Source organism: Chlorocebus sabaeus, chromosome 1 (assembly GCF_047675955.1).
Source record: "Chlorocebus sabaeus isolate Y175 chromosome 1, mChlSab1.0.hap1, whole genome shotgun sequence".
Lineage (NCBI taxonomy): Eukaryota > Metazoa > Chordata > Mammalia > Primates > Cercopithecidae > Chlorocebus > Chlorocebus sabaeus.
In genome coordinates, this window is record NC_132904.1 from 2,737,098 (window position 1) to 2,762,727 (window position 25,630).

General features: G+C 60.5%; 1 protein-coding gene across 2 annotated transcripts; it reads left to right on the forward strand.

The window, feature by feature from the left end:
* The first annotated feature begins 35 nt into the window (after positions 1-35).
* On the forward strand, positions 36-25,535 carry SLC67A1 (solute carrier family 67 member 1). Of its 2 annotated transcripts, XM_073007413.1 has the most exons (12): positions 36-103; positions 473-652; positions 3,205-3,479; positions 7,997-8,094; positions 8,957-9,117; positions 9,361-9,493; positions 17,697-17,815; positions 19,009-19,116; positions 20,307-20,407; positions 22,478-22,579; positions 22,810-22,930; positions 24,071-24,368. In XM_073007413.1, the coding sequence occupies exons 3-12, from the start codon at positions 3,336-3,338 to the stop codon at positions 24,259-24,261; spliced, it is 1,278 nt and encodes a 425-aa protein (XP_072863514.1). In that variant the 5' UTR covers positions 36-103; positions 473-652; positions 3,205-3,335; the 3' UTR covers positions 24,262-24,368. The 2 variants fall into 2 exon arrangements, with proteins under 2 accessions (XP_072863514.1, XP_008006739.1); XM_008008548.3 differs by lacking the exons at positions 36-103; positions 473-652; positions 24,071-24,368 and adding exons at positions 2,236-2,341; positions 25,299-25,535.
* Positions 25,536-25,630: the final 95 nt, after the last annotated feature.

A 25,630-nucleotide genomic window follows, 5' to 3' on the forward strand; every position in this document is an offset into this window, starting at 1 on the left:
GACCAAAAAAAAAAAAAAAAAAAAAAAAAAGATCTATCCAATTTCCTCTGCTCAACCAGTTCCCCGGCTACCTGAGACCCTGCTTCACCTGGAGGAAGACAGTGTAAGTTCCCAGGACCCCCGCCACCCCTCAGCGTCAGAGGACCCTCAGCCTCCCTCGCGCACCTCTGGGCAGTTTGGTAACTCATCCCATCTCCTTCTGCCGCTTCACCCTCTAAGCCCTCCCCAGGGAACCCAGGAGGCGTCTGGAAGCTGTTGGGGACAGTCCCTCACACCTGCCCCATGGAGTAAGGGTTCATGTGGAAGCCCATCCTCCCCCAGGAGTCCCAAATCTAAGACACTCTGAGACTCCTGTCACCCACCCCCACCTTCCTCTGCGGGCCTTTCTGTGCAGTCCTTCCAGGAAATCCTGGCTGGAGCTGGGCTCTCAACTTTGGGCTCTGAGCTCTCAGCTTGACTGCACCCTCCCCAGGTCCCCAGGGAGGCCAGTGGTGACTATTCTTGAAACCAAGCTTGGCAGAGGATCTGGGGACACGCACACCAGATGCAAACACATTTGCACTGTTTCGGCTGGAATCTCCTCGCGCAGAGCACTGCACCCGTGGGCTTGCTAAGAAACAAACTCACAGAAGGCGGATTCATTGGACAAAAGGTATTTGGTCCCCAAATTTATTGACGTGTGTGAACGGGAGCCTTCAGGACAAAGACCCAAAGATATGGGGAAAATTGCCATTTTTGATGCTTAGGCTCAACAAAATATGGATATCCATGAGGGAACACAGATTAATCAAAGGACCTGCGCTAATGCTACTGGACCACAAGGGGAAGCGCAGCGAGGGTTGTTGGTCTAGATTTCTTGAACTTTCTGAGCAGCATTCCTTCCTTCTGGGCGTGGGGCAGGACCCTCCTGGAGTGGGGTCTTATGCCCTACAGTCAAACAAGGCAGGTCAGATAATTTCTTTATGGCCAGTTTCTGAACACAAAGGTGGAGGGAAAGTTAGAGCAATATTTTTAAGTTTGATGTCTGGCTGTGGGGAAAGGGGGGCTCCGATTTCTATGACCTGCCCTGGGGAAAATGGATTCTAGTTTCTATGACCAGCTTCGGGGAATAATGGCGCTGAGAGACAGCAGAGCAAGAGAAGGTCAGAGAAAAAAACTTTTGCTTCCGAAGCTGCTTCTGAAGCTGCTTCATTTTGGGGTATTATTTTCTGATCCCCGACACCTGAGCTGCTGAACCAAGGGTAGCCTGACCCACTCCCACATGACTTAGAATAGCTTCACCAGCCGGCCTTGGGCTACCTGGCTCTGGCCCCCTGCCCACCAGGACTTTGGCTGGCTCTCACTTGCCTTTGCGGTGTCTGTCTCACCCTGTCTCACTCCTGCAGTTTTCTGTTCTGTTGAGTGATGATTGACACATGACATTGGTTTTGACATTTGAGCCTGTGCCCAGCCGCAGGTAGGTGGGGCAGGAGTCCTGAGTGAGCATCTCCCTCCTTAGTGACAGTCAGGGGGCACAGAGAATGGTGCCCAGACCAAGGTCAGGGCCTGGGCCAAGTGTGCTCAGCACGTGGTGTGTGTGCTCAAGCGGCTCCTGCTGCGGAGGGCGGCATGAAGCCTGTTTACCTGTGTGCCTGCGTCTCTGGTGGCCCCTGCAAGGGTGGGGAAGTGGCAGGCAGGGTGAAATGGGGAAAAGCAGGCTCTCAGCTGCTCCTAGCAACCTCTGGGTCTGGGGAGAGAAGTGAGGAGGGGCCCAGAGCTGTTCCCAGAACTGCGCCTGTCTCCTGGTCACTCTTCTGGGGCTCTGTGCAGACCCTTGGCAGGGCCAGGCTACACAACACCCTCTACCACCTCCTCTTACTTCTTCCCCTAACCCCTCATTCCTCCACTCTCCTCTCCCCACCCTTGCCTCCCCTCCATCCTCTCCTTCTCTCCATCTCCCGGTCCCATCCCCTGCCCACACTGCCCCTCCTTGAGTTCAGAGTGAACACCTGTGCTGCCTGAGGGTCAGAGTGCCCACTCCAGCAGCCTGGATCCAAGCTGGAGAGGGCTGGAGCGGGCGAAGCCGGGCACCGGGCAAGCCTGCTGGTGGGCGGGCATGGGCGGGTCCTTCGAGGGGAGGGGCGGGTTCGGCCAATGAGAGCTCAGAGACCGCAGCACGGGCGCTCCCGGAACCATTGCAAAGGGCGAGTGCGGGAACTCAGAGCCAGAGGGGCGGTCCCTGTCCCAGGTCATCCCCCGAAAGGGCCCGGCCCGGGCTCACCCCGGAAGGACGGGTGCCGAGATCACCCGGGAGCGCTCACCCCACCGGCACCCGTGCCCAAGCCCGCCCCTGCGAAGGCAGGTACCCGAGCGCACTCCGGCAAGGGCGGCCCCTGAGCCCCGAACCCCGAACCCCGAACTCCGGCGCAGTGTCGCGCCTCTGCCCAATGAGGTGCCCCTGACATGCCTGCTGCGGCTGCCCCGCTCCCCCCAGCCTCTCCGCATCCTGGGATGGGGAGGGCTCTAGGCGCAGCTCCCGGGCCCTCAGTGGGTCTCCCCGCCCTGTCCCACCGGCCTGGGCTCGGTACCTCGGGGCCCAGATGTGCAGTCAGGTGTGAATGTGGCAAAATTTGAGAAAGGCCTCTGCAGCCGCAAAATCCAGTTCCCACCAGTTGGGGGCCAGGCGGGGAAGGGGGGGAAAGACAGCACTCCGCTGTGGGAGGTGAGGCAGAGCTACCCTGCCTGGGGAGCCTGGAAGGCTGAGCTGTGTCTCCCCTACGCACTCTAAGACCATTCCAGAAGCCCCTTGGACCTCTGGCTGCTGGTCACGGGGGAAGGTGGACCTTCCCTGAGAGCTGCACTGTGTTGAGGACAGGTGCAGCTACAGAGGCCTACAGAGGTCCCCCAGGCACAGGGACCCGCATCAGCCCTCCGGCCAACAGAAGGTGCTCATGATTTGAGGTGGACCCAGCCACCACTCTGAGCCTCTGCCTCCCTCTAAAAGTGGGGCATGGTGCCTTCCATGGGGCAACGGGGCACTGAGCCTGGCCCACTTGCAGGGGTGGGGTGGAGCAGCGTGTCCCTATCTCCCCTCCCATGGAGACTGTGTGCCTGGAGACCACAGCTGTCAAAAGTAGAGGAGGGGGCCCCTGATGTGTCCTCTAAAGTCCAGGTATCGGAAGAGCTCCACTGGGAGGAGTCCTGCAGTGCTGTCCTCTCTTACAGGCAAGGCCAGGCGGGTGCTGCCTGGGACCCAGTGACTCAGCACCCCCGCCCAGATCAGCTGGACTTTTGCCCCTGCTCCACCAGCCTCCTGCTTGGATCTCTCCTGGGTCTCCCTGCTGTGCCCGTCCAGGATGCAGGGAGCTTGGGCTCCCAGGGACCAGGGCCAGTCCCCTGGCAGGATGAGCGCTCTAGGCCGGTCCTCAGTCATCCTGCTCACCTACGTGCTGGCTGCCATAGAACTTACCTGCCTCTTCATGCAGTTCTCCGTCGTGCCAGTGAGTAACACACCCCAGCCCCTGCAGCCCCAGCCAGGGCTGTCCCGGTGTTCCTCCTGCCTTCCATCTGGGCTGTGGCAGAAAGTGGGGATAGGGGCTTCATGCTGCCAGGGTCCCTCCCGGTTGGGACCCCACGCCCCACTTAAGCTGAGTAAGTTAAGGACTCTGACTCTGGACCCCTGTCAGCACGTCGTGTGCTCCAGCTGCAGTGCCAGCCCTGGGAGAAGCCATGGGGAGGCACCCCACTTCCCTCCTGGGGGCAGCACCTCCTCAAACCATCCTAGCGCTGTTCCTCCTGCCTCTCACCTGGCAGCCTTTGCCCTCTGGAGTCCCTGCCCCATGGGCTGTTCAATCTGATCTGGTTCTGGGCAGTTCACCCCTCAGAGAGGCTCTCCTTGCGCCTGCCAGCAGCTTCTACCTCTCCCCTCCATCTTCTTGGGTCCCTGTTGTCCACTAAATGATCTGTGGCGGCAAATTAATCTCAAGCTTTTTCATGCAGGAGATAAAATGCTGTCTTATTTTATTATCTCTGTTGCCAAATGCGGAAACATTTCATTGGCAAATTCATGTTAGTTTAGTGTATCATTCAGTAGTCTACAGCACAGTGTGTGGCTCTGGAAGCTGTAATAGTAATGATTAAATTATATTCACCAAGTCTGGAGAGGCTTGGGAACAAAGTCTCACATCACCAAGAAGCTCAGGCAGAATCAGGGCCAACCCCAGGCCTTCCTGTGTTTGCTTCTGGGAAGCCTGGCGTGGGCTCAGACACCTGCTGCCCTCCTCAGAGGGCTCTCCAGCCCTCAGAGCCTGGACCTGGGCATCTGGGTGGGAGTGGGGATGGGCCTTTGGCAAGATTCCGGGCCTGGCAGAGGCTCCCAGCCCAAAGGTGAACCTAAGGATCCCTCCCCGACGTGCCTCAGGAGCCCCACCCACTCCTGCTAAATGGCTTGGGTCAAGCCCTGAATCTCCTCCCTACCAGTGGGGAAGGCCGGACAGGAGCCTTGGCTTTCTCATCATAAGATGGTAATAACAGTCCCTCCCTGTAGGGTTGGTGCAGGGAAGAGTGAATGAGAAGTCACAACCCTTCCCACAGCTGGGTACGGAACACAGGTGGAGTAGCTTCGGCCGCCCATCGACTCTCGTAGGGTGTAACCCTGTGCTGAGTGCCCAGGAGCTGACCCTGATGTCAGAACCTGAAATACTGCAGAGTGTAAAAGTCCTCAACGGTCCATCCCCTTGGAGCTGGTGGTCTGCACACACAGGGGCTGCAGTGGGAAAGGGGCAAGGTCTTCCTCATAGAAAAGGCAACCTTGGAGCAGGGCTGGAAGGAAGCAGGAGAGGCCCCGGGGCAGTAGAGAGACCAGAGTGGGCAGAGTGGACAGGTTGAGGCCAGAATAGGACCACACCCCACCTGCTGCTCAGAGAACTCTGGGCTGGTGATGGCCGTGGAGCAGGTGAGAGGTGGCTGGATTTTACATGTGTTGTCGATGGATTGCTGTGGGTGTGAGAGAAAGCAGGCTCAGGGAGCGCTGAAGATTTCGGCCTGAGCCCATAAGGAAGGAGGCATGGACAGGAGGAGAGGCAGTCTTTGGGGAAAGATGGGAGCCCAGTAGGGAACAGGTTGAGTTTGAGATGATTTTAGACCTCAGTGGAGAGCCAAAGGGAGCTGGACACAAGGCAGTTCAGCACAGAGGCTCTGGGGCCCTGCAGCAAGTAGACGGTCATGGAGTGGGCTCCCCCAGAGGGCAGGGAGGCTGGAGGTCGGATGAGCTGGGGGAACTGGCAGTGGAGGAGGGGTGGAGGACCCAGCACAGCCCAGAGCAGCAGACCATGGTGGAGGAGGGAAGAAGCCACCAAAGTAACTGTCACTCCAGTGGGAGGCATGCCAAAGCAGACCACTGGAGGCAGCAGTGTGGGGTCAATGGGGACCTGGGGGAGAGGGGAGGCAGCAGGAGGCAGGGGCCTGCTCCAAGGGCTGGGAGAGAAGGAAAGAGATGGAAAGAGAGGAGGCTGCAAGGTGAAGCAGCTGCTCAGAGCTCTGCCCGCAAATATGTGGGAGTAGCTGTAGGGGAGGGTCAAGAGAAGGCAAGAGAAGTAACAGGATATGAGCTTGCTCTAATGGACAACCCCCAGAAGAGGATTGTGCAGAGAAACTGGGAGAGTGGAGCACTGGGAGCTTGCTCCAGTGGGCACCCCCACAGAAGGGGACTGTGCAGAGAAACAGGGAGAGAGGAGCATTGGGAGCCCTGCCCTTGAGGAGGCAAAAGGTTGACATGTGATGCAGGCAGGGAGGATGACTTGGGTAGGCGAGGACAGGTGGGCAGGCATGGGGATGAGAAGCTCAGCATCCTCTATGAACAGGCACTTCTCAAAAGAAGACCTTCATGCAGCCAACAGACACACGAAAAAATGCTCATCATCACTGGCCATCAGAGAAATGCAAATCAAAAGCACAATGAGATACCATTTCACACCAGTTAGAATGGCGATCATTAAAAAGTCAGGAAACAGCAGGTGCTGGAGAGGATGTGGAGAAATAGGAACACTTTTACACTGTTGGTGGGACTGTAAACTAGTTCAACCATTGTGGAAGACTGTGTGGGGATTCCTCAAGGATCTAGAACTGGAAATACCATTTGACCCAGCGATCCCATGACTGGGTATATACCCAAAGGATTATAAATCATGCTACTATAAAGACACATGCACACGTATGTTTATCATGGCATTATTTACAATAGCAAGGACTTGGAACCAACCCAAATGTCCATCAATGATAGACTGGATTAAGAAAATGTGGCACATTTAAACTATGGAATACTATGCAGCCATAAAAAGGATGAGTTCCTTTGTACACGGATAAAGCTGGAAACCATCATTCTGAGCAAACTATTGCAAGGACAGAAAGTCAAACACCGCATGTGCTCACTCATAGGTGGGAATTGAACAATGAGATCACTTAGACACAGGGCGGGAACATCACACACCAGGGCCTGTCGTGGGGTTGAGGGATGGGGGAGGGATAGCATTAGGAAATATACCTAATGTAAATGATGAGTTAATGGGTGCAGCACACCAACTTGGCACATGTATACATATGTAACAAACCTGCACGTTGTGTATATGTACCCTAGAACTTAAAATATAATTTTAAAAAAAAAGAAAGAAAAAGGGAGAGGCTCAGCATCCTCACACTAGCAGCGCAGGGGAGGGGAGGGATGGAGGAGGCAGAGGTTTACTAGGGGAATGTGGGGTGATTGTCAGGTCAAGCTCACAAACATAAGGGAGACCTGGCAGACAGGGGGACTTTCCCATCCTTGCGGGAGCAGGGATGGAGCCAAAGGAAGGACTCTGGGGTTGGGGGACGGAGGGGTTACTGACTGCCCTTGGGACTGAAGTGCACCGGGGAGAATTCGTGTGGACCAAGGGGGACAGTGGAAAGAAGGGGAGTGGGACCCCAAGACTGAGTTTAGGGAAAGGTCCAGGGTGGGGGGGAGGGGACAGTGTATTAGCATCTGGGGCTGCCGTAACAAATTATCCAAAACCCTGGGGGCTTAGAGCAACAGAACCCTATTGTCTCACAGTTTGGGAGGCCAGAAGTGTGAGATCAAGGCTCCTTCTGGAACCCACGGGGGAGGAGCCTTCCCAACTCTTCTAGCCCCTGGGAGCCCGGACATCCCTTGGCTTGTGGCCACATCACTCTGTCTTCCCATGGGTTTTCACAGCATCATCCCTCCGAGTGTGTCTGTGTCCCAAATTCTCCTCCTAATGAGGATACCGGTCACATTAGATCAGGGCCCCCTCATGTCCTCACTGTGACCCGAGTAACTCTGTAAAGACCCCGTTTCCTAAGAATGTCACATTCTGAGGTTCTGGGGGTTAAGGCATATAAATTTGGGGGGTACACAATGAAGCCCATAATAAGTGACATCACTGGAAGGAGGGTTGGGAACTCAGAGGCATGGGCAGGGGGAGGAGTGGCTGCAGGGGGCCAAAGTCACAGAGAATTAGGGCAAGATAGAAGGGTGTCCCTGGGAGGAATGCTGTCACGGACCTACTCCTCCCGAGGGGCTGGGGGGCTGGAGCCTCACAGAGCAGACTGTGTCCTGCTAGGCAATAGGCCACCTCTTGGAGGTCACTTGGGGGCCTTGGGACAATCTGTTGCTGGCCAGGACAGTGCTGCTGGCTTCCCCACAAAGTTTTGAATGAATGAAGACAAAATGGTGGGGGTCAGGTGCCTCTCTGAGGCGTGCCCTGCAGAGGGGAAGGACCCTAGAGGCCACCATGAGCTCCCGCCTAGGAGAGGAGTAGCAAGGACCCTAAAGGCCACCACAGGCTTCCGCCTAGGAGAGGAGGAGCAGGGTCCCCCTGGGAAGGGCCCCTCGATAGTCGTACTGTGTAGTCAACAGAGCTCAGGCCCTTGGTCCCCTGCCACCCCCTGCCCATCCGGGAACCCCAGATTCCAGGCCCTGCAGTCTTTCCCAGCCCCTCCCTCTGGGCTCCCTCCTGTGTTTCAGTACCTGTCTCGGAAACTGGGCCTGGATTCCATTGCCTTTGGCTACCTACAAACCACCTTTGGGGTGCTGCAGCTGCTGGGCGGTCCGGTGTTTGGCAGGTACAGTGTGTGTGTGTACAGGGGGCTCTCCCCACAATGACCCAGGCCCCTTCTCAGATGCCATGGGCTCAGACTGGCCAGGTTCCCAGACCCCATACCAGACCCCCCTGGGATGATGGCACTTCTGGGTCCCAGGCCGGTGGGGGTGCAGAAGAACTTTGGCTCCCAGTAGGCTCCCTGGGTGTCCCACCCACGCCATCCACTAATCCTGGCTGTGGCCACAGAGACAATGTGATTGGAGAACACCCTGTGGCTGTAACGGCCCACACATAGGCCTGCTGAGGCCAGGCAGGAGGGACTTTGGGGGCCCCATACACCCTGGGTCTCAGTGCTGTGGGAACGCTGAGCGTGGACGGGACGGGGACATCCTCCCACAAGCCACAGCGGACAGGGGAGCAAGGGACACATAATGGGGGTTGCCTCTTCAGAGCAACCGGTAGGCAGAAATGAAGGGTTCCACAGGCAGCAGACCGGCAGAGGTCTGAGGGTTTCCAGTGGCTCAGAACAGGAGGGAGACAGGCTCTGCTTTCTCAGACCCAACCTGGGAAACACTTCCTGTTAAACACCGGCCCATCCCTTGGTCCTCTGGGATTCCACCATTTATTTTTACACGGAGTTGGTCTTTGCCCTGGGTCAGACTCCCAGCTCAGTGAAGCTGTCTGCACACAGCCCCACTGGGACGCTGGGGAAACTGAGGCCCTGAGAGGAGGGAGGCCTCCCAGCAGCTGCCCAGGCGTCCCGGCCGTCCATCCCCATCCGCACTCCAGCCTCCCTGGTCAGCCCCGCTTGGGCAGCCCCTGGACGGGGGGAAGGGGAGCCATGACTGCCTCCCTGAGGGTCTGACCCGCCCCTTGGACCCCAGGTTCGCAGACCAGTGCGGGGCGCGGGCGGCGCTCACGCTCTCTTTCCTGGCTGCCTTGGCGCTCTACCTGCTCCTGGCGGCCGCCTGCAGCCCGGCCCTACCCGGGGTCTACCTGCTCTTCGCCTCGCGACTGCCCGGAGCGCTCATGCACACGCTGCCAGGTAGGGCCTGGGGACTGGGGGCCAGGTGGGGCCAGGTAGGGGCAGCCTGCGGAGGACCCAGGACACCGCCAGGGAGGTCTGCGTGCGTGCGGGGTCTGGCCCTAAGGGCTGGACAGGGGTGGGGGCGACGTGGGGTGAGGCTTGTGGAAGGGCAGGTCAGGGGTGGGAAGGGCTTGGGAAGGTGGGTGGGGGAGGGGCCCACCGAGGGGCTTTCCCTGCTCAGCTCCCCCGCCCCGTCCCCAGCTGCCCAGATGGTCATCACGGATCTGTCTGCACCGGAGGAGCGGCCTGCGGCCCTGGGCCGGCTCGGCCTCTGCTTCGGCGTCGGTGTCATCCTTGGCTCCCTGCTGGGCGGGACCCTGGTCTCCGCGTACGGGTGAGTGGCGGGGCCCTGGGACAGAGGCTGCGGGTCAGGACGCCAGCGGCTGGGTCGGCCCCGCCTCGCCCTCTCTCGGCCTTGGTTTCCCCTTTTGCTCGTCGGGCGGGCTGGGCTGGGAACCCGCGGGGCGTGAGTGGCCACGTGATGTGGCTACAGGGGACACCTGGCTCCGTGCTAGGCCTAGGCCTGACCTCCTGAGCTGGCCCTGGATGAGGCCGGGTGATGTCTCAGTGCTGTCCGGGGCTCGACTGACTGCGAAGCAGTCCACGCACAGACCCATTGGGACGCTGGGGAAACTGAGGCCCTGAGAGGAGGGAGGCCTCCCAGCAGCCTCCTGCTGGGGACAGGAGTACCCGCGGACTGGGATGCTGTGGCAGCAGGGCTGAGCTGTTGGACGGTGCCCAGAGCGGAGAGTCCAGGGGGCACCCAGGCGGGCAGCGGGAGGATGGGGGATGCCGGGCTTCCCATTTGCCTCCTGACGGTCCCTTGCTAGCTGTCCCTGGAGGCTGTGAGGGTGGCTGTGCCCCAGGGAGGGTCCCCCAGGGAGGGTGCCCCAGGGAGGGTGCCCCCGGGAGGGGGACCGCAGCAGGGACTCTGGCGGGATAAGGAGGATCCATGGATCTGCTGCCTCCTTCTGGGAGCTCTTCCTGACTCAGTTTCCTCAGCTCTGAAATGTAAATCCTGATAGTATCGGCATGGTCCTGGGACAGTAGATGAAAGTCACAACTGTGCTCTGCCCCCAGCTTTGTATTATACACCCGGGGTCTCCCAGGCCCTGCACCAGCTGGCGACCCCCACCCTCTGCTGGCCTGTGAGTTTCCCTGAGGCTCCATTCTGGAGTGGAGTCTTTCTGGCATCTGAATCCCCCTCACATTGGAGATGCCCCTTGGCATGAGGCAGGCACTTCTGTGGACAGCAGGCTCTCCAGTCCTGGATGAACTGATCGCAGTTCCCAGGCCAGGCACCCCTGGGACCTCAAGACAAACCCTAACAATGGTGGAGGCCACTGGGCGCTGGCACAGCCCCAGGGATCAGCGCCGGGAGGGCACAGTGGCCTTGTTAGCACACTTCCTTCTCCGGAGGGCTCTAGGGCTGTGCTGCAGGCCTTGTTTGAGCCCCTGAACGTTCTCCCAGCATTTTCATTAGCGCCTGGGCTGGGGACTGGTGGCTGCTGATGGCTGTGAGCAGGAGGTGGAGTAGGGTGGGGTGGGCAGTTTGTCCGAACACCTAAACATTGCCCCCAGGACTCTGGTTCTAGAATACAGTGGCAGACAACACAGGCTGAGTGCCTGGGATGAATGGAATGTGATAGGAATTCCCATAACATCAGGCTGAGCTACATGGAGCAAAAAGTCACAAAGCAGAACAGGGGGCTCAACGGATGGGGTCACTAGGGACTGTCCGAGGAGGTGGCATCTGAGTCGAGGCCTGAAGCAGGTGAAGGAGGCAAAGAAACCACGGTACAGAGGCCCTGAGTGTGGAAGCCAGGGGGCCGTGTGGCTGGAGGGAGGGAGGAGGGGCAGGCGCCAGGCCGGGGTGCCCTGGGTGGCACAGCAGGGGTGAGAATGGGGGGTGAGCACCCCTGTAGGAAGACTGGTAAGGCAGCCATTGTGCCGGCCCAGGTGGGGGAGGATGGTGGCCGGACTAGAGGTGATCGTGGTGAGAGAAAGCAGAGGGCAGATTCTGGCTTGGTTCTGCCAGTGGGTGGGATGTGGGTGTGAACTCAAGATGGCAGTGCCAAGGCTGTGCCTGACCGTGGGGAGACTGGCAGCCTTGTGCAGAGGCCCAAGCAGCCTGGGGCACCACTGGGATTTGGGTCTTGTTCGGGCCCAGCCTGGGTGTCTGTCAGGCACTCCAGGGAGCTACTGAGTAGGCACCCAGATAAGGGGGAGAAACGGGATGCATCTTCAAGTATGGATGACTTGGAACCCTGCGCCCCCCAGCACTTCATGTTTTGGGGCTAGGAGGCGAGGAGGGAGCATGTCCTGGGAGCCAAGGGTCACAGGATTTGTGGGGGTCAGGGACCCGTGCCTCTACTGCTGGTGGCCAAGGAAGCCACAGTGGCCCAGCATCTGCAGCAGGGAGGCCATCCCAGTTCTGAGCACCACCCACCCCCACGCCAGTGCCAGCTGCAGAAGCCTCATGCAATAGACGGGTCAAGGGAAATGGGGAGACAGGAGAGGAGTTTGGGAAGTCGTGCTGTAAACGAGGGCAGAGATGGGTCCAGGAGGCTATGCTTAGGGCTGGAGGAGCCATGGGGAGGCGTCCCAGGGAGAGGGAAGGGCTGATGTGGGAGTCAAGCACATTGCTGGTAGGGTGTTCCTGGAGGATGGGGCTTAGGGCACTTGCGTGGGCAGCTGTTGTGGGACAGCAGGGACCACTCCCCCTGGAGCCAGGGGGCTGGCAGGTGTGAGGCATGGGGAGCCGGCACTACCCAAGGCCTGCCTCTCCAGGGTGGCCAGGGCGAGGAAGGGCGTGAGAAGGGCACGGGGAGGAGCGCTGGGCCCCAGCAGGTGGCTGAGCTTGGCGGCCGCCCTCCCAGGGTGCTGCCCACCCCGGGGACTCTGCCGCCTCAGGGCCCAGCCGCCTGCTGCCGCCTCCTTCCCTGGCCAGCCTTCCTCACCCATTAAGTGGGCCTTCCCCTGCCCTTACCCACAAGGATGCTGGGAGGGTCTGAGCTCGCTCAGGCGGTGAGTGTGGCCATGATGCTGGAGAGCTCAGCATGCATGCCTCCTGCAGGCCCAGCTACCAGGCCACAGGTCCCCTCCTGTCCTCACCTGCCCTTTCCCCCATCCCAGCTGCTGACCCAGAAGACACTACTCATGTCCCTCTCCCTCCCAGTAGCTGCCAAGACGGCCTCTACCTCTGCCCACACCTGCCAGAACATTCCATTCGCTTCCCTGCCTCCATTCATCCCAAGATCTGAGGCGCTTTACAACCTTGATGGTTCATAACCAGACCAGCTGCGACATTTCCTTTGATGGGTGGGGTAACTGAGGCCCAGGAGATGGTAAGGCTCCCTCCGTGGAGCTCCCCAGTCCCCGTCCAAGGCCCAGGCAGTGTGGGACTCCCTCAGGGTCCTCATACCACGCCCCCAAGACATGGGGTGCTGCTTGGGCCCTGTAGCACAAGCTGGCTGCCCAGAGTGGTGGTGACACGGGAGGGCTGCGGGGGTGAGCTTGTGGCTGGTACTCTGCCTTTGTCCAACCCAGATGGGGTGAGGGAGGCCCACACCTCCTCCTTGGGGGCTCACCAAAGGCAGTGGGGCCAGGTGCTGGCCAGGCTTCAAGGCCTGATGCCCCATGGCAAGGGCCAGCCCCCTGGCCCTCTTGGTCCGGCAGCCCTGACGCCCCCAGCCTGCTCTGGCTCCTGGTCTAGTGCAGGACAGGAGTCTGGTGCAGCTGTGAACACCCTCTGCCTTGCAGCCTTCCTGCTCTTCCTTAATGAAAACCGAGGCAGGATGTGCATGGGATCTCCCTCCCTGCCCACCTGTGTATCCTATTCCCCTGAAAGGCCCCAGTGCTGCCTCATCCGCACCCACCTGGGCAGCAGGTGGGAGGAGGAAGTGGACTTGGCACCCACAGGCTGCGGGGGCGGGCACTGGTATAACTGGTTTGGCCCAGCCTCCAGAGCCCAGGACTGAAAGGCCAGGCTGGCCTGGGGAGGGACCCGGGGCCTGAGTCACTGCACACACGCTGGGTGGGGGGTGGCTCTGTGACTCATATTCTGAGCCCATCCTCTCACAGCCTGGGGAGGGATGGGGAGAGGCCGTAGAGTCCTATCCTGAGCCAGACAGCAGGGAGTTTGCCTTCTCTGGGTGGACAGGCAGCCATCAGGGCAATGCCTATGGGGGTGCCAGGGCCCTGTGGGCAGGACACCCCTGCCCAGCTGAGAAAAAATGAGAAGCCAGGGGCACCGGAACTCAGAGGGGCAGGAGGGGGTAGGAGGGGAAGTGAGCAGCACCCCATATGACACAGGGCACCCCAAATGCTGAGCAGAGGCTGAGGGGTGCGGGGTGTTTGTAACAGGGCACCTGCTGTACAGGGAAGCGGCTCTTGGGGGCAGGTAGATGCAGAGCAGGGGCTGGCAGGCAGCTGAGGGCGCAGCAGGACGTGGGGGATCCGGGCCTGCTCCCACCCCAGCCAGGTGACTCAGCCACTGCCTTAGTCCGTGGGCCTCCCAGTGCCCAGGACACTCCAGTTCTTTCTGTTCTTCCCGCGGCAGGGAGGGAACAGGCCCCGCTGAGATGGTTCTGGCCCAGCCATCCCTCAGGACAGCCCTGGTGAGCAGTGGGCCGGACAGGCCTCCTGCTGGGCCTGTGAGTCACTCCAGTCTCAGAGCCCATTTGGGGCAGGAGGGGCTTGTGGTTTGGTTGGAGGGCTATGTGTTTGGGGAAGGGGAGGACCAGGTACTGGGAGACACAAGGACTGGGAAGGGTCTGGCCAGAGGGGCCTTTAGGACCTTCTGGGGCACCCTGGAAGCCAGAGGGCCACTGAGTTAGGAGTGGCATGGCAAGATGTTCTTTTTCAAACATAGTTCTAACTGCAGCATCCTGGGGCACGGATGACTTCTCCCGGCCCTGGGCTGGACATCCAGGGACGCTCTGTACGCCCCCCTGCCCCATCCTCTTATGAGCTAGGTGTCCCATGAAGCCAAGTCCCAGCTGATCCAGCCTTGGCCCCACCTGTGGGTTTTCTCCTGGCAGCAGGATGACCTGGGCATATGTTGTCACCTTGTGTGTCCCCTCTCAGAGCCTCAGAGCAAGGTGAGGCTTGATGAGGGCTTGTCACTGTAGACCACACCGGAGTCCAGACTTCACCAGAGGTTCCTGGAGACACGGCTGAAAGCCAGCTCCACCCCTTGCTGTCTGGGCAGCCCCAGGTGTGGGCTGCGGTTGGTGGGCGGGATGCAGGTGGGCTGGGCCCCGCAGGTCCAGAGGGGCCCCAGAACAGGAGAGTGAGGGGCAGTGGCAGCTGTGAGCCCAGCCCACATTTGCATATAAGGAAAGGAGGTCACCTAGCAGGTGAGCGGCAGAGAAGGGACAGAGGCTCTGGGTCCCCTGAGTCCTGTCCAGTGTCCTTTCAACAGCATCTATGTGTCCAGATAGACACTCCTGTAATACATTCAACCGAAAGAGGAAGAGGGGACAGACAAATTAACCTGTCCCCATCTTGCTGGTTGTGGCTCCATTGATAAAAGTGTTGGATGCACCCCTGGTGCCCCTGCATCTGGCAGATCGGGGTGAGGTTGAGGGGGACTGAGCAGGAGGGACTGACTGCACTGTGCTCAGTGTGCTGGGGGATGCCCGGGCTGTCCGGCGTGCAGAGGCCCCGGGGCTGAGGACAACATGCTGGATTTCCTTCCCACTCCCGTTTCCCTCCTGGCAGTTTGTTCGTGGAGAGCAGGAGAGAGCTCTGACTGGGGAAGGACAGCCTGCCTCTCCCCCAGCAGCCACCTGCAGCCCCCGGTACAGTTGCGGCCCTGACTCCCTCCCTCCTGGGGCCCTCCAGGGTCCCCTAGTCCCAGGCTCTCCTGTTGCCCACAGCAGCACTGGCCTTTGGTTTGCCCACCACCACTCGAGGGCCTGGATCCCTACCACCACGCCTTGCTTGTCACCAGCCTCCTAAAATAGCCATCGAAGTGGTGCCTCTGCTCCTGTGTACTTCTGGGGCATCTGGCAAAGAAGGCAGGTTTTGCCCCTGCCCAGCCAGACCCTGAGCTGTGACACGCAGGCCTCTGAGGCCAGGATCCCAAAGAAAGGGCCCTTCTCTCTGGGGCTGGCCACAGGGGCCAGGTGTCCCTCCCAACTGGAGGGACAAGCTGTGGGGCCCTAGCCCAGCCCTGCCCCTTCCCTGGCATTTTCCCAAAGGAAGGGCCCATTCTTGCAGAAACCCAGTAGCCAGAAAGCCCAAGTAGGTGACGTCCTGGGCCGTGGGTGCTGCAGGGGTCAGAGCTGCCCTGATGGATTGGCGGGGGCAGCAGCACAGGCCGGGTGGATGTGCCGGCCCACCCCAGACTGATGTGAGCTCAGGGGTCCTGCCTGAGAAATGAGGGGTGGCCAATGCCCAGACTCTCTGGACCCAGAGGTGGCCCCACTGACAGTCCTAGTCAGTGCGGCACCAAGTCCCTTCCTTGCTCTGGCAAACAGGTGCATGTCAATGCATGTGTACAAGTTTGCACGTGTGCATGTGCGCATGTGCACGTATGTGTGCATGTGCGCATGTGCACGTATGTGTGCATGTGCACGTGTGTGTATGTGTGCGTGTGTGCATATGTATGTGTGCATGTGTGCATATGTGCGTGTGTGTGCGTGTGCGTGTGTGTGTGCATGTGTGCATATGTGTGTATGTGTGCATGTGTGCATATGTGCGTGTGTGTGCGTGTGCACGTGTGTATGTGTGCCTGTGTGCACGTGTGTGTATGTGTGCGTGTGTGCATATGTGCGTGTGTGTGCGTGTGTGTATGTGTGCGTGTGTGTGCGTGTGTGTATGTGTGCGTGTGTGCGTGTGTGTGTACGTGCGTGTGTGTATGTGTGCGTGTGTGCACGTGTGTGTATGTGTGCGTGTGTGCACGTGTGTGTATGTGTGCGTGTGTGCATATGTATGTGTGCATGTGTGCATATGTGCGTGTGTGTGCGTGTGCGTGTGTGTGCATGTGTGCATATGTGTGTATGTGTGCATGTGTGCATATGTGCGTGTGTGTGCGTGTGCACGTGTGTATGTGTGCCTGTGTGCACGTGTGTGTATGTGTGCGTGTGTGCATATGTGCGTGTGTGTGCGTGTGTGTATGTGTGCGTGTGTGTGCGTGTGTGTATGTGTGCGTGTGTGCGTGTGTGTGTGTATGTGCGTGTGTGTATGTGTGCGTGTGTGCACGTGTGTGTATGTGTGCGTGTGTGCATATGTGCGTGCACATGTGGCTGTGGTGAAGGGGGGTGGAGGAAAGTCCTTTCTTTGAACTCTTTGGTGGGGACACGGTGGCCTATGGCTGGCCTTGTTTTCGGGTGTAAGGGCATCTTCCAGGATCCTGACCCCTCCTGGTGTCTGTGCCCTGAGGCCCTGGCCAGGGCAGATTTGGAGGCTCTGTTGAGGTTGGGGCAGAACTTGTGCTGCCTGTGTGACCGGCTCACACATTTCTCCTATCATCGGATGATCACTGCGGTCTCCATGCAGGGTCCCATCCCGGCCCACCTGCCCTCAGGGGCCAGATTCTAGCCAACTGGTAAAGTGAGTCCTTCTCAGATGGCATGCTGTCTGGGAAGGAGGGCTGGGGCCTCACCAAGAGGGGCCCTTACAGGCTGTATAGGAGTTTGCTCAGCTGCTGAGAGGAAGGCTGTGGCAGTCCGGCACAGGCCTGGAGGCCTTACAGGCGAGCTCAGTAGGAAGCCCCGATTTCCTCCTGTCTCTCCCTGAGGGGAGGGGTCTGGCTCAGCCCCCAGGAGGCAATGGTGACAGTCGGAACAGCCAGCTCCATGTGCCTGTGTTCCCAGGTGACAAAGTCGGCTGGTTCCTTCCAGGAGAATCACAGGCCCGAGTTTCCAGGTGGGGACTCATGGCAGGGAAGCTGACAGCAGAGCCAGAGTCACAGGCCTTGGTAGTGGCCCAGGCAAGTGGGAAGGTGGCAAAGCAGCCTGAGGGGCACATCTGCGGCTTTGCAAGGCTCTGGGATCCCAGCCCAAAGCCCCCACCAGGCCCAGCATGCCCCACCCACTCTGGAAAGTGGGGAGGGGTCTGACAGGAGGGGAGGTGATTTCTGAGGGCCCGCTGAGTGCCAGGCCCACCGGTGCCCACACTGGGGAGGCAGCATGGCCATCCCCGTGACACAGCACAGATGCCGAGGTCTCAGAGAGCCCCTCCCAAGGACACGCAGACCAGGCTTGCCCTTTGGAGCCCCTCCTGACCTTGACCAGCCAGGGAGCTGCTGTCCTTGGGAGGATCTGCTGCCTGCTACCCACAGGGGCTGCCGGGGCCTGCATGGTGTGGTGAGGGTCAGGGATAGTGAGCGCCCTACCCGTTCCTTCATCCATCACCTAATAAATGTGCTCTGAGGGTCCCAGTCCCCGCTTTTTGGGCCACAGACTGTGGAGATGTGGGAGTCAGGTTTAAGCTATTTTAGTGTGACTGAAGGCGCAGGTTGGGGGATGTGGCTGGGGCGCCTGGGCCCTGGGACCCGCGCCCTGTGCAGCCAAGACTGTTGCCCACAGGATTCAGTGCCCGGTCATCCTGGCTGCCCTGGCCACCCTCCTGGGAGCTATCCTCAGCTTCACCTGCATCCCCGCCAGCACCAAAGGGACCAAAACTGACCCTCAGACTCCACCGCCAGGTAAGCCCCACCAGGTGAACCCTGCCCAGATGCTGGGTCTATGGGTGGCACTGGCTAGGTCTACATGCTCCAGCCAAGGGGCACAGGGGCCTGAGGGGAAATCTGGGGGCTACTCACACCCTCCTGCCTTCCTTGAACCCCTCCCAGCTGCTAACATCATAGGAGCCAAGTGAGGTGTGGTCATGAAGAAGTGGAAGTGGGGCTCCGCCAAGCAGGGAGGCCCAGAGAGGGGGGAGGCCCAGACAGGGAAGGCATTAGGAGGGGAGGCTCAGAGAGGCCTGGGGAGGACCAGGAGGGACCCCCAACAGGGTGGGTGGATCAGTAAGGCTTCCAAGGCTCTGAGTGTCCAGGGAGAGGTGAGGGTTCTGCCCAAAGGGCACTGATTGGTGGAGGGCAGAGGATGGTCAGGCTGGTCCCACGAGGAGAGGCCAAGGCTCCTCAGAGGGGCTCCCCTGAAGGCTGGCCCCCTGCTGAACCCAGCCCCTGAGTGCCAGGCACGTGGCAGGATCCATGCCTCGGTGCCTAGGGACTAAGAGCTCAGCCTGGGACGGAGGGACCCACCTGGGGTCATCCTGGGACAGGAGGCTGTGATGGAATTAACCTAGAAAGTCCAGGGGGAGGGCCAGGTGGAGCTCGGCCTGTGGCAAACACAGCAGAGCCAGAGAGGCAGGAGCCCCTGGAGAAATAGCGAGGAAGAATTCGGTGAGCCGGGCTGGGGACCCGCGGCTCTGCACTCGAAGGTGTCCAGTTGGCCAGGCCACGGCGGTGACTTGTGGCCACAGAGAGGGGTGCAGCGTTGCCATTGTCTTCCTCTGGGCTGGTGGCCTGGTCATGCTCGGCCCCAGGCCCCAGGCCAGGACCATAGAGGAAGCAGCTATTGGTCCCTTGTTCAGGGACTGCCACAGGCCTGCACCCCTGCAAGCCCAGGTTGAGGCCAGGCTACCTGCAGGCAGAGAATGCTTTTCCTGAGTGCCTCTGGGGATTCAGGGGGCCCTTAGGAATGAGTGGCAGTATGCTGAGGGGCGGTGCCCACCTCGGGGCTGGGAGCATCACCAGCTCCCATTCCCACAAGTAAGTGGCACTGAAGCCAAGGAAGGAAGCTCTACCCAGGTGGGCGCAACAGGAGCCTAGGAGTGGCGAGGCCTGCAGCTGGGTGAGGGGTGGGCATTGGGACAATGGCCTCTCCGTGCCAGGCGGCCCCCGGGCCAGTGTGTTTGACCTGAAGGCCATCGCCTCCCTGCTGCGGCTGCCAGATGTCCCGAGGATCTTCCTGGTCAAGGTGGCCTCCAACTTCCCCACAGGTGAGTCCCAACTACTGCCCCGACAGCGGCCAGAGCCTGGCAGAGTTCCAGCTGCGGCCAGGGCCTAGCCCTTCCTCTGGCCCGTGTCCCACAGGTCCACGCAGGTGTGGTAGAGCAGGCGGGAGCGGGAGGAAGGCAGAAAAGGGTCTTTCCCGCCTCCTTCCAGCCCCTCCACACTGTGCAGCTGCACATCCCAGGGAGGGTCCCCACAGGCAGAGGGCCTGGCTCGCAGCCATGCATCCCTGCATGCTCCTCAGCTCTTCACCCTCCTACCCTGTGGCCCCACGTGCTCTGCAGACAGCCTGAGACACAGGGACAGCAAGTCTGAGTGTCAACACCGCCTTCTGAAGCATGCTGGCCCAGCAGACCCTAGGCTGTCACAGACCACAGATAGGATAGCGAGCCATGGACAAGCCCAGGAGCAGCCCTGTCCCTCAGAAGCCCCGCCTGGGCTCCTCTAACTGGGATGCCAGGAAGCAGGATGGAGAACAGGCCCTCAGCACTCTGACTGGCCCCGGCCTCTGTCCCACCCAGCCCACCCAGGCCAGCTCTGTTGATTCTCAAAACTGGAACCCAAGCTACTAACCTCAGTAACAGGCCCTTTGAGGGCCTGTTTTTTGAGACCACTGCCCAGGCTGGTGTGCAGTGGCATGATCTCAGCTCACTGCAGGTTCCACCTCGCAGGCTCAAGCAATACTCCTGTCTCAGCCTCCCGAGCAGCTGTGACTACAGGCATGCGCCACCACCCTCAGCTAATTTAACTGTTTGTAGAGACAGGGTCTCACTATGTTTTCCAGGCTGGTCCCAAACTCCTGGCCTCAATCAGTCCTCCCTCCTTGGCCTCCCAAAGTGCTGGGATTGCAGACGTGACTTTGAGGGCTGTTATAATAGACAGCCATAGTGGATCTTGGGGCCAAATCCTCCCACATGGTCAGCCCTGGGTCCCTCCCTTCCAGCACCTTCCCGCTCACAGTCCAGAGCTTAGCAACTGCATGGGAGGCATTTCCCACACCAGGGATCCGGCAGAATCCCAGGGAAGGGTCTCATTGGTCCGGCTGGCATCACAGGCCCCTCCCTGAACCAGTCACCGGCCAGGACCCAGACACCCTGATTGGCCAGGCTGCTGAGGTGGGAGGGAGGTGGGCGCCAAGGCCGGGCTGTGGGAGTGCTCACCCCGTTCCCCTGCTCAGGGCTCTTCATGGTCATGTTCTCCATCATCTCCATGGACTTCTTCCAGTTGGAGGCCGCCCAAGCTGGCTACCTCATGTCCTTCTTCGGGCTCCTCCAGATGGTGAGTGGGCACACAGGGCCTGCTGGGGGGCACGGCAGGGGTCTCCAGTGGGGCAGGCCTCTGAGAGTAGAGGCTCCTCCCCGGTGGAGGCTGGCGAACCCTTGGCCTCCCATCTGGTACATGTCAGGGCCCACAGGGAACCAGGCATACAGGCCAGGGAGGAGAGCCAGCTGCCGTGGTGGGCACGCTGTGAGGACAGTGGACTCTGGCCTCTGATGGGCAGCCAGCTGGGATCTGTGGCAGCCCACCTGCCCACCAGCTGTGTGACCACAGCAAGTCTCCCAACCGCTCCATATCTGTCCCATGAGGCCAAAGTGCCCGCCTTGCAGGGTCCTTGGCAGATGAAATGACCTAACATGGCAAAGTGCTTAGACCAGTGTGGGCCCCTTTGGAGGTCCCACAGGAGCAAGATGCCAGCCCTCAGAGGCCACACTGTCATGGTAGGATGCCCTGAAACCCTGGCAGCTCCGATGCGGCAGGTGTCCTGTCTGCCCCCCAAGAACCGCTCAGCTACCAGGCCAGGGCGAGCCACCTCCACCGCCAGCTCCTCTGGGCATCTGGACCAGACCCTGGGGTGGTGGGGACAGGTCATGATGTGCCGCCACCCGGGATGGCTGCCTGACAGCCAGAGCACAGGGCAGGGGCTATTCTGGGACCCACCGGGGTGGGCACAGGGGCTTTCGGCCTCTCCAGAAGCCTGTGGCATTCCTGGCACCTCCAAGTCATCTGCTTTTCAGCCTCTGGACCCAGGACTAGACTAGCGCTAAAATAGCTGCTCCTGGGAGGGGCTAGACCCCCACTGTGGGCAGGGAGGGCCTCGGTTTTGTGGGCCAGGAGGAGCCACCCTGGCAGGGTAAAAAGAGATAAACAGAAAAACAACAACAGCAACAATAATAGTAACAATCCGGGGCTGGTGCCTTGGGGCCTGTTCTGAACAGGCTGTGCCCAGCTCACTGCAGGGAAGGATGCTTAGCCAGACCCTGGCTGAAGTCTGCAGCTGGGCTGGACACTGCAGTCATTAGCCTGTGTCGTGGGGCATTTGGGCCTGCCATGGCTGCAGTAGGGCCCCTGCCTGAGACAGAGCTGGGGTGGTGACCAACACCATTGGGACACCCTCGCAGGAACTGGGCCTGGCGAACTGCCCAGGGACGGGGAAGCAGTGGGATGAGGCCTGGGGACCCCGACACAGGCTGAGTGCAGGAAAGGAGGCTGAGGAGGGGAAGGAGAGGCCCGCAGAGTAGCCCCCAGGCCCCAAGTCCGGCCAGGGACAGGCTTGTTAGCTCCAGGTTCATGTCATAACCTGCAGGGCTCCTAAGTTCAAGCTTTTTAAAACTTATTGGGTAAATTGAGATGCAACACAAATAGGCTTCTGGCCTTGGTGTCTGAGTCCTGGCTTGAAGTCCTTCACGGCACTCACCGTGAGCTACTCCTAAGCGCATTGCACGAAGTGGAACTTGCCAGCTCTTCCTTTTAAAAACGTGTTAAAATCCCCAAAAACCCTAAGATAAAGCAAGCATGAAGGTAAGATTTTTAAACCATTTATGATTCCTGTTGGAAGCAATTTCTGTTCTGCCGGGCAGGAAGTGGAGAGAGTGACTGGTGCCCTGCAGAGGTGCTGCAGGCTGGGCCTGCCCTGCAGGCAGATACTGAGCCCGGGGACTCCTCCAGCGGGGGCCACCCCTGCACTCCCAGGTGCTTTGGCCCAGCACACCCTGCTCGGTGGAGGAGCTGAGATGACCCAACAGGGAGCCTCGCCCTGGCCTGGGAGCAGCCAGTGGCCGAGCCTGTCCCATCGGGTCCATCCCTGGTTTCCCTGGTGTGGGCCTTTCCTTCCTCTCTGTGGAGAGGAGCCCCATCTCCTCAGGGACCTCAGACCCATCCTGACGCAGTCACTGCTGGCAGGGTGGGGAGAGACCCCGGGGCTTGCAGATGCTGAGGGGCCTTCTCTGCAGAGGGACCCTGGCCACCAAAGGCCAGTCTGGAGGTTCCCTGCTTGGGGGGCTGGCCACAGTCCAGACGCCCCTCCCTCGCCTCTCCCATACCTACTTCTACCCTCTCTGTCTGGTCTAGGTGACCCAGGGCCTGGTCATCGGACAGCTGAGCAGCCACTTCTCGGAGGAGGTGCTGCTCCGGGCCAGCGTGCTGGCCTTCATCGCGGTGGGACTGGCCATGGTGAGGGCTCCTCGCTTTGGGCCCCTCACCTGACCCTCTCACTGGGCAAGGCCACTTGGGCGGTGCCATCTGTGCTTGAGCCCCTGGGGCCGCCTCCACCCCTCCACACCCACCCAGGGCCAGCTCTTCAGCAGGGGCAGCAGTTAGGGTGGAGAGGGACAGGTAAGACCCCAGAGAGGAGCCTGGTCCCGTGAGGCCCCCACTCAGCTCGGCCCCGCCTGCCGTCCCAGGCCTGGATGTCCAGCGTCTTCCACTTCTGCCTCCTGGTGCCCGGCCTGGTGTTCAGCCTCTGCACACTCAATGTAGTCACCGACAGCATGCTGACCAAGGCCGTCTCCGCCTCAGACACAGGTGAGCTGTGGCCAACTGGTGGGGCAGCCTCCTCCAGGAAGCCCTAGGAGCTACCTAGTGGGGCTGGGGTGGGCGGCCTAAGGTCTGTGTGGGGTGGATAGGGTGGGAGGCCTGGGGTCTGTGTGGGGTGGGTGGAGTGTGTGGGGTGGGCGGCCTAAGGTCTGTGTGGGGTGGGTAGGGTGGGAGGCCTGGGGTCTGTGTGGGGTGGGTGGAGTGTGTGGAGTGGGGGGCCTGGGGTCTGTGTGGGGTGGGTAAGGCGCACAGCCTGGGTCCTGCATGAGACTCCTGCTCTACCACCTAGCCCAGCTGGGGGCAGGCCAGGGGCCTGGGAGGGGGCTGCCCAGAGGTGGCAGTTGGCTTGGCCCTGAGAAGCACCTAAGGGCCTTGCATGCCAGACCTGGAGGCCCCAGGGACTTCTGGGCCCTACCCCAGCATGGAGGCGGGCACACAAGTGCTCAGGAGCTTCACTCAGAAGGAATGAGTGAGTGAATGAATGCGCAGCAGTAATTAAACCCAGGAAGCCCCTAGGTCACTGCGGGGACACAGGTACCCCAGACAGAGATCCCCCAGCCCCCACTTCGGACCCAGCTTTCTTTCTTGAGGCCTAAGAAAGTCCCTCAAGCAGACTGAGGGTGCCCTGGGCCCAATGGTACCCAGGCTCCTGCTCCACCCCAGGCATAGTGTGGCTACACACTAGCCAGTGCAGGGGACTCCAGTGGGCTGGTTGAGGTCAAAGGAGTCAGGGAGTCATTTGGAGTACTGGAGATTCTTCCAGGACTCCCCAGCAGCAGAGCCAGGAAGCTCAGGGCACACATCTGACTCTCCATCCACTTGCCTGTCTGGGAGGCAGCAGACCGAGGTCTAGAGGCCCGGATGTGGCCAGGCTGCAAAGGACAGGCCTCTTCTCAGGACTGCCTGGGAACCTCCAAGGCCTTCCAGGACTGTGACTCCATGGTGCATGGGCTGATGCGGGCTGAACCAGGAGGGCTTCCTGGAGGAGGTTGGGCAGCACTTTGGAGAGGCCAGGAGGAGGGCACAGGAGAGGAAGGCCTGGGGAGATAAGGACCAGGTCGGGCTGGGAAGAGACCCCTGGAGGCTGAGAGAGACCCGGCCCAGGTCACTGGGCCACATCATGCACAGACACCACCCCTGGCCTGGAAGGAGTCAGCACCTGGTTCCCAGCAGCAGCCTGGAAACCCAGTGACAGAGGGGGCAGAGGACAGAAGGGGCAGGAACTGCACCCTGTGTCTGCAGAAGAGGCTGCTCTTAATGATCCTCCACACCGGGTCCTGAGCCCAGGTGGGGCCTGGCCAGCTTCTCATCACAGCTGACCAGCCCCGGGATTTCCAACTCCAGGACACCTGGGCTCTGAAGTCCCTGGAGCCAGAGACCCTCTGGGCACGGGACCAGAGGCAGAGAGTGTCCTCCCAGCTGGAGGCCTGGGGGGTCCTCTGTTCAGTGAATGCTGCCCCCGTGTTGCCCGAGTGTTGACAACAGCCACAGATAGTGCCCACGTGCCTGTCCATGCTGGGGGTCGCTGGCCAGAGGGGTGTGGAGATGGGGTGTCAGGGACAGCGCAGGCTGCTGCGCAGGTGTGGGCTGTCCGGGGAGCCTGGGAAGCGGCTCAGTCTTGCTGGGGCTGCAGGAGGGGCAGGTGGAGGGGCTCTGCATGGGCTCCCGAAGCCCCTGTGGGAGGAGTTCCTGGAGTAGTAGGAGCTCCGCAGGGGGGCGGCTGGAGGAGGGGCTGATGGCCAGGAGAGGCTGTGGGGTTGGGGTGTCATGCCCACTCTGAACTCAAGCCCCAACAGTGTCTCACAGGCCAGGCTTAGCCTCCCCACTGCATCACCAGCCCTCAGTGGTGGCAGGCACCCTGGGAAAGAGCCGTGAGAGCCACAGCTCCCTGACACCCTGGGCGGGAGGTTCCGGGCCCCAGGCACAGATGCCATCTCCCTTGGCAGGCCTGGCAGGGCGGGGCCTGCTGCGGTGACCTGTGGCCCCATTCCCAGGCTCCTCCTGTGCTTGGAAACTTTCTGGAGCAGGGAAGAGACTCAGCCCAGTGCCCCGGGAAGCACCCTGTGCAGCCCCCTGCATGGCTGAGAGGTCCTCGGGGAATGGCCCAGTGGGTGGAGAGAGCTGCGTTTGCTCCAAAGGCCGGGCGGGTGGCAGGGAGTGGGGGACGGGAGGTTAGAAGCCAGCAGGTGGAAAGGAGGGGTGTTTGGGGGAGGATTTCACCAGACTATGCAAGGTGCAGACTGCACCGTGAGGTTGGGATGGGACAGGAGAGATGAGAGGTCATGGCTGTGTCCAGGAAGTGGGCAGCCGGCCCAGGGAGCTGCCCAGGGCCTGACTACCCCCATGCACCCCCCAGGGGCCATGCTGGGCCTCTGTGCCTCTGTGCAGCCACTGCTCCGAACGCTGGGGCCCACCGTCGGCGGCTTCCTGTACCGCAGCTTTGGTGTCCCTATCTTCGGCCACGTGCAGGTTGCTATCAATGTCCTTGTCCTTCTGGTCCTCTGGAGGAAACCTATGCCCCAGAGGAAGGACAAAGTCCGGTGACTGCTGCCCAGACACAGACTGGCAATAAACTCCTGCTAAATCCCTCCAACCTCTTCCGGTCTGGTTTCTGCAGGCTGTCGCATGGTCTGCCTGTGTCCTTCCGTGAGGGATGGGGCCTCAGGGCTGGAGGGCTTCCTAGAGGAG